The 12,951-nt window shown below is 47.6% G+C and overlaps 1 protein-coding gene across 1 annotated transcript in view; it reads left to right on the top strand.

The window, feature by feature from the left end:
- The window catches only part of LOC149437131 (asialoglycoprotein receptor 1-like), a 31,629-nt gene extending 23,562 nt beyond the window's left edge, over positions 1-8,067 (top strand). The window contains exon 8 of the mRNA XM_089661096.1: positions 3,889-8,067. Within this exon, the coding sequence (XP_089517222.1) occupies positions 3,889-4,036 (148 nt within the window). The 3' untranslated portion in view covers positions 4,037-8,067. The remainder of the gene's footprint in view (positions 1-3,888) is intronic.
- Positions 8,068-12,951: the final 4,884 nt, after the last annotated feature.

The following is a 12,951-nucleotide window of genomic DNA, read 5'->3' as shown; positions in this document are numbered from 1 at the left end:
TCTTCACCCGATCCATCTGTCATCCATGACATAAAACCTTCTACACTGACACAAGGGACACCTTAATACATAGGGGGGCCCGGAACATGCCTCGCTCTTTGGCCCCCTCCTCCCTGTATAAAGACATTTTATTACACTTCAAACTATCTCCAGCTTATGAGGGGATTGAAGATTTATGTTACCTCTGTTGGACCCATTCAGTTACCTCATTTGTTTTTGTTGGAAACAAGATTGGTGGAATGGTCTTGTGTTACTGCAGCCCTGAGCTGAGAGTGTACCCGGGGGAAAGAAAGGATGGAGATGAGGGTAGGTGCTGAGTGGGTGTAGTGTGCCGTCACATGCTTAGATCTTTGTGGTAGGTCAGAATGTTATACAGTGGACAGGCAGGGATGGAAGGGCAAAGTCTGTGCTATAATTCCTGAATGTATTATCAGTATGGGGATGACAACCCCCACATACAGTCACCTACCACCCACCTACTGGTTTCCCAAATCCAAAGGGCTGTTTCCCTCTTTTGCTGGGAACAAGGGCAGGTTCTGAGGATGGTGAAGACACTGATTAGCAGGGGGTAGCCAATCAGAGCCTCTGCACAAAGAACCCTCCCTCAGCCATGGCATAACTGTAGCACTACCTCCTTAGGAGTTGCAGAAGTTCTGGGTCTTCCTATGGTCCTGCACAGCCAGGCAACACACATTTTCACACAGACTTGCTTCCGGGAGTCAGTCACCAGTCCCTGAGCTTTTTTTTCTTTGTATGTAATTAGGGGTTTTCAACTTGGATGGGGTTAGGGGTGTATGGGATGCCCAAGGAACAATAACTTAGAAGAACTTCTGGCAACTATGTACAAGTCCAAGACAAGGCATTTAGGAGAGCTCTCCAGCCTCTCCTGGTGTACTACTCAAGTCCAGGGGCGGACTGACCATTTGGAAACTTGGGCACTGCCTGGGGTCAATAGGGGGCCCCATGAGATGCCCCTGGTACCTTTTTCATAGGCTTTTTTGAGTTTGGACAAGGACACAGGGGCCCCATGATCCCCTATTGCCTGGGGGCCCCATGAGTTGTCAGTCCACCCCTGCTCAAGACCCCAGATAAATCCTCTTCTTCTCCCAACTGTCTGGAGAAATCCCTGAGCAAGGGGACCCAGTGGCTGCTACTTGAAAGGGTTAACAATCCAGCTATGGAGCTAGTGAGGTTTCCCACCAGAATGCTCTCCCCCCCTTACCTGTCCCAGGGAGTGCAGTATTACTCACTCAGTTCTTCTCCTGTACTGTTGGTGGGTTGGTGGCTTCTGCCTGGACTTCTAGCTGGGCCACTCCTTCCCTGCTGCCCAGTAGGTCCTCACTCTGGGACCTAGTGAAGTCCTGAGCTTTCCTCCTTCCAAGCTCCCAGCCTGTAGGTAGGCCTCATCTCACTGGCCCTCTCACAGGCTCCTACATTTCTGCCTCTCTCACATCTTCCACCTGAACTCTCCCTTCAGCTGAGCAGGCTTGGTTGCATGTAAAGATTGTTCCAGCCATTTGCCAAGCCTCCTGTTGAGGATTGGCAAGGGTCCTCTAAGAGTACAGACCAGCCACTCCCCAGATCCACCCACTGCTTCTAGATCTTTCTCCAAAGATCTAGAGCAGGGGAAATTTCCAGAGAGTTGGTCTGCAGAGCATCTCAGCTCTGACCACAATTTGACCCCTGCACACTATCACACCCAGGCTGCTACTCAGCCCTAACTAACAAATGGAGTCTAGCTGACTAGGAAGGTGCTACATGACCATCATCCCCAAGGAATGTCCTTGGATTCTCAGTTCTTTTAGTCAAGTTGGATGAATCTTACGATCCTGATTCTCCGAGATCTGTAAAAATTCTCCGGGTGAAATTGGTTTACTTTTACCCCATGCTGTCTATTACAGTGGTGGAGCACTGCTAACTGCTGGTCAGGTATATACAGTATATGTGACAAGCTGACTGCGGAACTATGGGACCTAGTCCAGGGGATGTGTGCTCTGTGCCTGGCTGACTGCGGAACTATGGGACCTGGTCCAGGAGATGTGTGCTCTGTGCCTGGCTGACTGCGGAACTATGGGACCTGGTCCAGGGGATGTGTGCTCTGTGCCTGGCTGACTGCGGAACTAAGGGACCTGGCCCAGGGGATGTGTGCTCTGTGCCTGGCTGACTGCGGAACTATAGGACCTGGTCCAGGGGATGTGTGCTCTGTGCCTGGCTGACTGCGGAACTATGGGACCTGACCCAGGGGATGTGTGCTCTGTGCCTGGCTGACTGCGGAACTATGGGACCTGACCCAGGGGATGTGTGCTCTGTGCCTGGCTGACTGCGGAACTATGGGACCTGACCCAGGGGATGTGTGCTCTGTGCCTGGCTGACTGTGGAACTATGGGACCTGGTCCAGGGGATGTGTGCTCTGTGCCTGGCTGACTGCTGAACTATGGGACCTAGTCCAGGGGATGTGTGCTCTGTGCCTGGCTGACTGCGGAACTATGGGACCTGACCCAGGGGATGTGTGCTCTGTGCCTGGCTGACTGTGGAACTATGGGACCTGGCCCAGGGGATGTTTGCTCTGTGCCTGGCTGACTGCTGAACTATGGGACCTAGTCCAGGGGATGTGTGCTCTGTGCCTGGCTGACTGCGGAACTATGGGACCTGGTCCAGGAGATGTGTGCTCTGTGCCTGGCTGACTGCGGAACTATGGGACCTGGTCCAGGGGATGTGTGCTCTGTGCCTGGCTGACTGCGGAACTAAGGGACCTGGCCCAGGGGATGTGTGCTCTGTGCCTGGCTGACTGCGGAACTATAGGACCTGGTCCAGGGGATGTGTGCTCTGTGCCTGGCTGACTGCGGAACTATGGGACCTGACCCAGGGGATGTGTGCTCTGTGCCTGGCTGACTGCGGAACTATGGGACCTGACCCAGGGGATGTGTGCTCTGTGCCTGGCTGACTGCGGAACTATGGGACCTGACCCAGGGGATGTGTGCTCTGTGCCTGGCTGACTGTGGAACTATGGGACCTGGTCCAGGGGATGTGTGCTCTGTGCCTGGCTGACTGCGGAACTATGGGACCTGACCCAGGGGATGTGTGCTCTGTGCCTGGCTGACTGCGGAACTATGGGACCTGACCCAGGGGATGTGTGCTCTGTGCCTGGCTGACTGCGGAACTATGGGACCTGGTCCAGGGGATGTGTGTTCTGTGCCTGGCTGACTGCGGAACTATGGGACCTGGTCCAGGGGATGTGTGCTTTGTGCCTGGCTGACTGCTGAACTATGGGACGTTCTTGGTAGATGTGTGCTCTGTGCCTGGCTGACTGCTGAACTATGGGACATGCTTAGTAGATGTGTGCTCTGTGCCAAGGCTACATTGTCCTGATTTGTCTGCAGTTCAAACTCCCCTCAGTAGGGCAAAGGAATACTATGAGGAGCAGGTCGGACTCTGCCTCTAAACTCATGTGTACTGCTCAGTTGAAGCCCATGGGATGTCACTGAGCTGTGTTTGAGGCTTGTTCCAAAAGTTCTAAATAATGATCATCAACAGGCGCTCCTCCAAAGATGGTGACCATGGGGTCCTTCAAGGTGGAGATGCTCATATGTTTTTCTTAAAGGTGACAATGGAGCTGCAGGTCCTTCAGGGTGGATATAACAATATGTTTGTCTTATAGGTGACCATGGCACTGTAGGTCCTTCAGGGAGGAGATACCCATGTGTTTGTCTTATAGGTGACCAAGGTGTTGTAGGTCCTTCAGGGTGGAGATACCCATGTGTTTGTCTTATAGGTGACCATGGCGCTGTAGGTCCTTCAGGGTGGAGATGCTCATGTGTTTGTCTTATAGGTGACCATGGTGCTGTGAGTCCTTCAGGGTGGAGATTCTCATTTGAGTTTCTCTTGTAGGAATTGGATCCCTGGACAGCCTGATGAGTTTTATGGTCATGGCCTTGGTGGAGGAGAAGACTGCGTCCACCTGCACAGTGACGGCCGATGGAACGATGACCACTGCTCCCATGCATACACCTACATCTGTGAGATGGAAATGATCTGAGGAGTAATAGGACACTAGGGGACCTTGTCATAAAGACCGCCAAATTCCTACGTTTTCAGTTTCTAGGTCCCATCTGAAGGAACCATTCATGGAGGTTGGAAGTCATAACATACCTCTATGTAGATTCCATTTTCTATCAGTCCATAAAAGTCTACTTTAGGGTAGAGCTCACCATCTGTCTGTAAGCCCCTTCTGTACATTCCACCATTTTTACAGGTTCTTGCTGCATTCTGCTCGAAGTCACTAAAATTGTGAAGCGACACAAAAGGAATGGAAGAATTAGTACCTCCCATAAGTGAGGGTCCAACATTGTTTCCCGTAATTTGCCCCTGTAGGCAGATAACTGCTTGTGAGTTTCTCAAAAACATTTACAACAACGTGAAGTGTCAACCTAAATGACTCCTCTAAATGACCATCAGCAGCTCAGATTAGGCTCCAGTTAGGAGGGAACAGGTGATTTTGCCAAATTTGGTGGGAAAATGACCATTATTCTCTAATTCTGCCATGAGACATTACGGGGTGACGTGATCTTTTATAGCCGGCAGGGTGAAGTGCCCTTGGTGGGAAGCCCCGGGGCTTTCTTCATAAACAAACCCACATCAGATCTCCATGCTGCGTGACACGGCGTTGGGCAAAGCAAGAACGTTATTTATCAACAGAGCCGGGTGGTTCCTCATGACAGCTCTGACATGGTGATCACATGACTTTGTTTGTAAACAAAGTTTGAATTAACTGCTTGCCGACCAGCCACAGTAGATATACCACGACACCACTGTGCAAAATCATGTGTGTATATACAGTAGATACGTGATTCTGCTTTTTGGGTAGGGGGCGCGTGCGAGGAGTGCGACCGTCTTACCCCCACCGGCGATTGCAGCCGTGGGTGTCAATCACCAGGTCCCGGCTGGTGATTACCCAGCAGAGCCCAGCGATTACCAGCAAACACTGGCAGGGAGGATGGCTGCAGTGTTTACAATACAGCTCTCCTCCCTGTCAGTTTGAGCACACTGATCCCGATGGCTGAGCTCAGCCTTCTGGATCAGTGTGTTTACAGTGAAGCACACACCCCCCTCCCCCTAGTGAAACATTCCCCTCACACAGTTAACCCTTTGATTGCCCTCACATTAACTCCTTCCTCTCCAGTGCCATTAGTACAGTGTCAGTGTTTTTTTTTTATTTGCACTGATGACTGTATTGGTGTCACTGGGGATGTCAGTGACCCCAAGTCAGTCCCCCCCTCCCGTGTCAGAATGCCCGCCACAATCCCACAGTCCCGCCATAAGTCGCTGATTCCCGCTATTATTAGTATAAAAAAAAATCCCAGTTTCTATCCTTCCATTTGTAAACACTATAACCTTCACATAAACCAATTAATTTACACATATTGGGATTTTTTTTTTAGCAAAGACATGGAGCGGGAGACATTTTGGTCAAAAATTTATGATGAAATTTGATTTTTACATTTTTTTACTGGACATGTTTTGTAGCAAAAAGTCCAAAATATAGTTTTTTTCTCAAAATTGCCTGTCCTTTTTTTTTTTTTGTTTTAGCACAAAAAATAAAAATTGCACAGGTGATCAAATACCAGCAAAAGAAAGCTCAAATAGTGGGGAAAAAGGATGTAAATTGAATTTGGGTGCAGAGTTGCATGACCGCGCAATTGTCAGTTAAAGTAACACAGCGACGTAACACAAACCTCTTCTGTAACCGCTTCCTGACCACCCTACAGCAGAAATACTTCTACAGGGCGGCACATGTGCGCAAAATCATGTGTGTATATATAGTTGATTCCCACTCCTGTGATTTTTCACGCCCCTCCCAGATGGTGTCAGATTGCCCTCAGTACACCAGTCCTCACATTTAACCCCTTGATTGCCAGGAAGACGCTCATACACAATAATCCTCCATTGCTAGTATAGTGTCTGAACGGTTCAATATCTTTGATCAGATCAGCACTATACCAGCGTTCACATTAGTATAGCGTCCCCAAAAATGCAGCGTTAGCGGGATCAGCCCCGGCACCTGCCAGCACCTGCGTTTAGCCCCTACGCTTACCCCCCCCTTCTCCCCCAGCAAGTGCAGTGTCAGTAGGTCACTGTCACTTCATACATTGCACACAAAACCGCAGTGTTGGCAGAATCAGCCCCCGTACTCCCCCCATCCACTACCCAACCCGGAATTCAGGTGGAAACAGCAAATGTAACTCCTCCCCTTTATTTGGAGCTGTTTTTCATGGAAGATCTGTATGTGTTGATTGTGGATCCCAGCAATTTATATGCACAACAATTCATTGCCGCCGACCCAAATTCAAACCTTCGCAGACCAATCACATGGAAACTCATTACGGATCCCGAATTAAAATTTTTGGGGGCCAAACCCTCAACATGGACATTACTAAAGACATGAATTGTGGTTGTTGGTCCGCAGACCCCATTCATCGTATCCGTGTTCTCTGCTGCCATGGCCAGGACTAGATATGAGACGATAATGTGTTATGTATGTCAGTGACAATACACTCTGTCCTCCTCGGGGAGACCCTGAATTTCAGTGACAATACACTGTCATCCTTGGGGGGGACCCTGAATTTCAGTGACAATACACTTTGTCCTCCTCGGGGGGACCCTGAATTTCAGTCACAATACACTGTCCTCCTCGGGGGGACCCTGAATTTCAGTGACAATACACTTTGTCCTCCTCGGGGGGGTACCCTGAATTTCAGTGTCAATAAACTCTTTCCTCCTTGGGGGGACCCTGAATTTCAGTCACAATACACTCTGTCCTCCTCGGGGGGGACCCTGAATTTTAGTCACAATACACTCTGTCCTCCTCGGGGTGACCCTGAATTTCAGTGATAATACACTCTGTCCTCCTCGGGGTGACCCTGAATTTCAGTGACAATACACTCTGTCCTCCTCGGGGGGACCCTGAATTTCAGTGACAATACACTCTGTCCTCCTCGGGGGGACCCTGAATTTCAGTGACAATACACTCTGTCATCCTCGGGGTGACCCTGAATTTCAGTGACAATACACTCTGTCATCCTCGGGGTGACCCTGAATTTCAGTGACAATACACTCTGTCATCCTCGGGGTGACCCTGAATTTGACCGGCTCCACAAAATTCAGCCCCTCTGTAAATCATTTTAACCCAAAACCTGCAGATGTCTATACTCCCCAGCAAAACATCTGCGTTGAGGAGTCCCTCATTCATTTTTCTGGCCGCCTTGCATTCAAACAATTTCTCCCCAGCAATGTGCCAGATATGGGGTCAGGATGTAGAAGACCTGTGAGAGGACAACAGGCTATACTTATACGTTTTGGATTTACGAGGGAAAAGATAGTCACGTGGAGCCCCCCGGATGTCCAGACTACATGGGGAGCAGTGACATGATAGTCACGTGGAGCCCCCCGGATGTCCAGACTACATGGGGAGCAGTGACATGATAGTCACGTGGAGCCCCCCGGATGTCCAGACTACATGGGGAGCAGTGACATGATAGTCACGTGGAGCCCCCCGGATGCCCAGACTACATGGGGAGCAGTGACATGATAGTCACGTGGAGCCCCCCGGATGTCCAGACTACATGGGGAGCAGTGACATGATAGTCACGTGGAGCCCCCCGGATGTCCAGACTACATGGGGAGCAGTGACAAGATAGTTTGGGACTTGGTGTCATCCTCTTTCCATATGGGGTACCACTTATATGTGGACAATTTTTATTCAAGCGTGCCACTATTTAGACATTTGTATAATCTTGGAACTGGCACATGTGGCACCGTGCGACCTAATGTGTGCCCACCATTAGAAGTGGGTGGATGCTCCTCTGTAAATCTAAAATGGTGGCTTGTAGAGGCTTTTTAAACATTGGATATTAAAAATGTGTGCAGTTTGTCACCATTGTACGGGGCATGCACAGTTTTAAAGCATGTCATGTTTGGTATCTATTTACTCGGCATACCATTATCTTTTATATCTTACCAAATAATTGGCCAATATATTGTGTTTTTGTGCATTAAAAGTTTAAAAAAGTGTTTTTGTTTTTTAATTGCGTTTGAAAAATCGCTGCGCGAGTACTATGTGCCATAAAAAATTGCAGTACTCACCATTTTATTCACTAGGGTGTCTGCTTTAAAAAAATATATAATGTTTGGGGGTTTAAAGTAATTTCCTAGCAGAAAACAAGTAAAAAAAAAAAAGTGTCAGAAAAGGCTTGATCTTCAGGTGGTTAGAAGAGTGAGTGATGTGTGGCATGAACTTCTAATGCTGGGCATAAAACACCGCCACCCCCCAAAATGACCCCTTTTTGGAAATTAAACACCCCAAACTATTTGCTGAGAGGAATGTTGAATCAATAGAAGAATTTATTTTTTTACCACAAGTTTTTGGAATTGCCAAAAAAATTATATTTTTTTTACACATAATTGTCTCTTAAATGATTTATCGCTCACACAAGCCATGTGTATATGTGGAATTACTCCCCAATATACATTCTGCTACTTCTCCCGAGTATGGGGGTACCACACGTGAGAGACATTTGGCAGTCTAGCCAAGTACAGGACCCCAAAATCCAATAAGCACCTTCAGGCTGTTAAAGGGCTTTATTTCCTCATTACACTTCCAGACTACCTATCACAGTTTCGGAGGCCCTGAAATGCCAGGATAGCACCACCACCCCCCCCCCCCAAAAAAGACCCCTTTTTGGAAAGTAGACACCCCAAGAAATTTGATCAGAAGCATGGTAAGTATTTTGCAGATCTCATTTGTTACCACAAGTTTTTGGAAAATGAAGAAAAAAACCAAAAAAATGTTTTTTCTTTTCTTTTTAATATTTCAAAACCTTGTGAGAAAAAATTAGATCTGCAAAATACTCACAATCAGGGATGGACTGACCATTTGGATACTCGGGCTGACCATTTGGATACTCGTGCACTGCCCGAGGGCCCGGGGTCAGTAGGGGGCCCCATGAGATGCCCCTGGTACCTTTCATAAGCTTTTTTTGGTGTGATTTGAGTATGGGCAAGGACACAGGGGCCCCATGATCCCCTATTGCCTGGGGGCCCCATGAGTTGTCAGTCCGCCCCTGCTCACGATGCCTCTTTTTAAACTCCTTGGGGTGTCTACTTTCCAAAAAGGGGTCATTTTGGGGAGGTTTGGTGTTTATCCTGGCATTTCAGGGCCTCCAAAACTGTGATAGGTAATGAGGAAGTTACGCACCTTCCGGGTTTCAAAGTGGTCATTGGATTTCAGGCTCCTGTATGTGGCTAGGCTCCCAAAAAGTCTCACACATGTGGTACCCCCATACTCGGTAGAAGTAGTAGAATGTATTTTGTGGTGTAATTCCACATATACACATGGCTTGTGTGAGAAATATATCATTTAATTGATAAATTTGTGTAAAAAAAAGTGTTTTTGACATTTTCCAGAAACTTGTGGGAAAAAATAAATCTTCCATGGACTCAATATGCCTCTCGGCAGATAGCGTAGGGTGTCTACTTTCCGAAAAGGGGTCATTTGGGGGTGTTTGTACCGCCTGGTATTTTAGCACCTCAAGAGATGTGATGGGCAGTCAGAAAGTAAAAGATGTGTAAATTCCATTATCTCTCCCATAGTTTGTAGAATCTATAACTTTCACACAAAGCAATCACTATACACTTACTGGGATTTTTATAACCAAAAACATGGAGCAGAATACATTTTGGCCTAAATTTATCACAAAATTTTAGTTTTTTGGGATATTTATTATGAAAATAAAAAAAAAACAAATTCTCAAATGTTTGATCACCTGTGTGCTTTTAATTTTTGGCAATATAAACACAAATACCACTAAAAGTAAGACCAATTTGTGTAAAAAAAGAACATAAATTTCATTTATGTACCGTATTGCATGACCGCGCAATTGTCAGTTAAACTAGCGCAGTGCTGTATAGCAGAAAAATGGTGTAAATTCCATGATCTCTCCCATAGTTTGTAGACGCTATAACTGTCACACAAAGCAATCAATATACACTTATTGGGAGTTTTCACCAAAAACATGGAGCAGAATACATTTTGGCCTAAATGTATAAATAACTTTGAGTTTACTATATATTTTTTATAGCCGGAAGTACAAAATATCGTTTTTCTTCAAAATCTTTGGTATTTTTTTGTCTATAGTGCGAAAAATAAAAAGCGCACAGGTGATCAAATACCGCCAAAAGAAAGCTCTATTTGTGTGAGAAAAAGGATGTAAATTTAGTTTGGGTGCAGCATTGCATGACCGTGCAATTATCAGGTGAATTAGTGCAGCGCTGAGTAGCAAAAAGAGGCGTGGTTAGGAAGGGGGGGGTAAATCCTCAGGAAGGGGAGGGGTTAAAGGCAAAACTTTTTTTTGTTTGGTTTTCATTTTAGATAATGGAATGGGGGATTATAACCCGTCAGTTATTCTCCAGGAAAAGCTCAGAACTAATGTCCTGATTGGAAGATTTCCCCTCAATTGCTTTTCTGGGGACAAACCAATTTTCACTTTCAAGGATAACGACAAACAGGACCAATAGAGATGTAGCAGAGACAGCAATACAAATGACGGGATCTGATCCCTCTCTCCTCGATCCCAACATACAAGAAAAAAACGTTTTGCCTTTACTTACACGTGAACATTATTCTGATTGGGTGATTCATAGCTCAGCATTGACCAACCCCCACCGTAAGTAGGTCCTCGTGTTATCCAATGCAGATGCTGAGGAACATGGGCCTCCAGAAATTTGTAGAGACAGAGAGGCATTGGGGTCCACTACAGCAGCCACTCCCCAGAGGAAAGAAGTGGAGAGATTTGTAGAGACATAGAGGGGCATTGGGGTCCACTACAGCAGCCACTCCCCCGAGGAAAGAAGTGGAGAGATTTGTAGAGACATAGAGGCATTGGGGTCCACTACAGCAGCCACTCCCCCGAGGAAAAAAGTGGAGAGATTTGTAGAGACATAGAGAGGCATTGGGGTCCACTACAGCAGCCACTCCCCTGAGGAAAGAAGTGGAGAGATTTGTAGAGACATAGAGGGGCATTGGGGTCCACTACAGCAGCCACTCCCCAGAAGAAAGAAGTAGAGAGATTTGTAGAGACATAGAGGGGCATTGGGGTCCACTACAGCAGCCACTCCCCAGAGGAAAGAAATGGAGAGATTTGTAGAGACATAGAGAGGCATTGGGGTCCACTACAGCAGCCACTCCCCTGAGGAAAGAAGTGGAGAGATTTGTAGAGACATAGAGAGGCATTGGGGTCCACTACAGCAGCCACTCCCCAGAGGAAAGAAGTGGAGAGATTTGAAGAGACATAGAGGGGCATTGGGGTCCACTACAGCAGCCACTCCCCTGAGGAAAGAAGTGGAGAGATTTGTAGAGACATAGAGGGGCATTGGGGTCCACTACAGCAGCCACTCCCCAGAGGAAAGAAGTGGAGAGTTTTGTAGACAGAGGGCATTGGGGTCCACTATAGCAGCCACTTCTCCTGCATGGTGGGGGTTGGGGAAAGACCTGGCAACCTACCCTGTAAAAATAATTGGTAAGAGAATTCATGGAAAAAGTCACTTACGAGTGACGGTCCATGCAAACGACTGACTGAATGGATAGATAGCAGCCACTTCCCAGAGGAAATAAGTGGAGAGATTTGTAGTCAAATCTGTCAGTGGTGCAGGAGAAAGGCCGGCCGCCTCTTCTCTCAGGGGGACTGAAGCTGTTGTTGGTCCTGGGTAGAGCTCAGCAATGTTTGGCCCTGTTGCCGGCTCTTCTGCTGGAGGCTCACCAGGTGGTTTTTCCTCAGCAGAGAAGTCTATCAATCCCCAGTCTCTGGAATGGCTAAATGTCCAGGGTACGGGCTGGTGGCCCTTGGGCGCAGTGCCAGCACTTTGGCAGGTGACTCATCACCCATAACATCCTCCAATGAAAAATCCATTAGATCCATACATGCTGGGATCTGTCATTGGAGGGATGAGCCGACTGCTCCATCTTCCATACCTTCATCCAGCTGTTGGACAGACGCATTCCTCCATCCAAGCTCGTCCCGTGCAGAAACAGGATCGTCTAGGTAAGCCAGCAGTTCCTGCATCCACCATAAGACCTCCGTGTCCATAGCTGTGGGTGGTATCTGTATCTCTCCTCTCCTGCTATCCAAACCTTGGATCCCGGTGGAGGCTTGGATGTCCTAGACTGCAGGAAGCATCCCACTGCTGCCACCAATGTAACGGAACCGACCCAGACTGAGCTTGAGTACTGCCATTAGAATACAGCCTCCCTGTCCGAACACCGAACACTGACACCATCGCTGACCATATAAGACTAGACGACAGTCTGTCCGAACACCGACCACCGACCACTGACACCACTGCTGACCATACAAGACTAGACGACACCAATCTGTCAGAACACCGACCACTGACACCACTGCTGACCATACAAGACTAGACGACAGTCTGTCCAAACACCGACCACTGACACCACCGCTGACCATACAAGACTAGACGACACCAATCTGAACATGGAACTCTTATCAAACAAGCTTTTTATACAATACACACTGAGACTGATCACATGATCATACCATACACACTGAGACTGATCACATGATCATACCATACACACTGAGACTGATCACATGATCATACCATACACACTGAGACTGATCACATGATCATACCATACACACAGACTGATCACATGATCATACCATACACACAGACTGATCACATGATCATATGCAAACACAGCTATATACAGGAATAGACTTCACACTCTACACAGTGAGGTCATTAGGTCAGCTAGCTGGGTGACCGAAACACAAGGTGAATGGGAATCACACCTAGACAATGGTTGGATGAATTAGGATCTCACTACAGAGCAGACGGTCCGGCATCTACACTGGAGTAGAGGAAAGCCCGGCGTGATCA

The sequence above is a fragment of the Staurois parvus genome, unplaced genomic scaffold (genome assembly GCF_062004578.1).
Source record: "Staurois parvus isolate SC_StPar_1 unplaced genomic scaffold, SC_StPar_1.0 ptg001308l, whole genome shotgun sequence".
NCBI lineage: Eukaryota > Metazoa > Chordata > Amphibia > Anura > Ranidae > Staurois > Staurois parvus.
The sequence above is the reverse complement of the archived record's forward strand: the minus strand, read 5'-3'. Positions and strand labels throughout refer to the sequence as shown.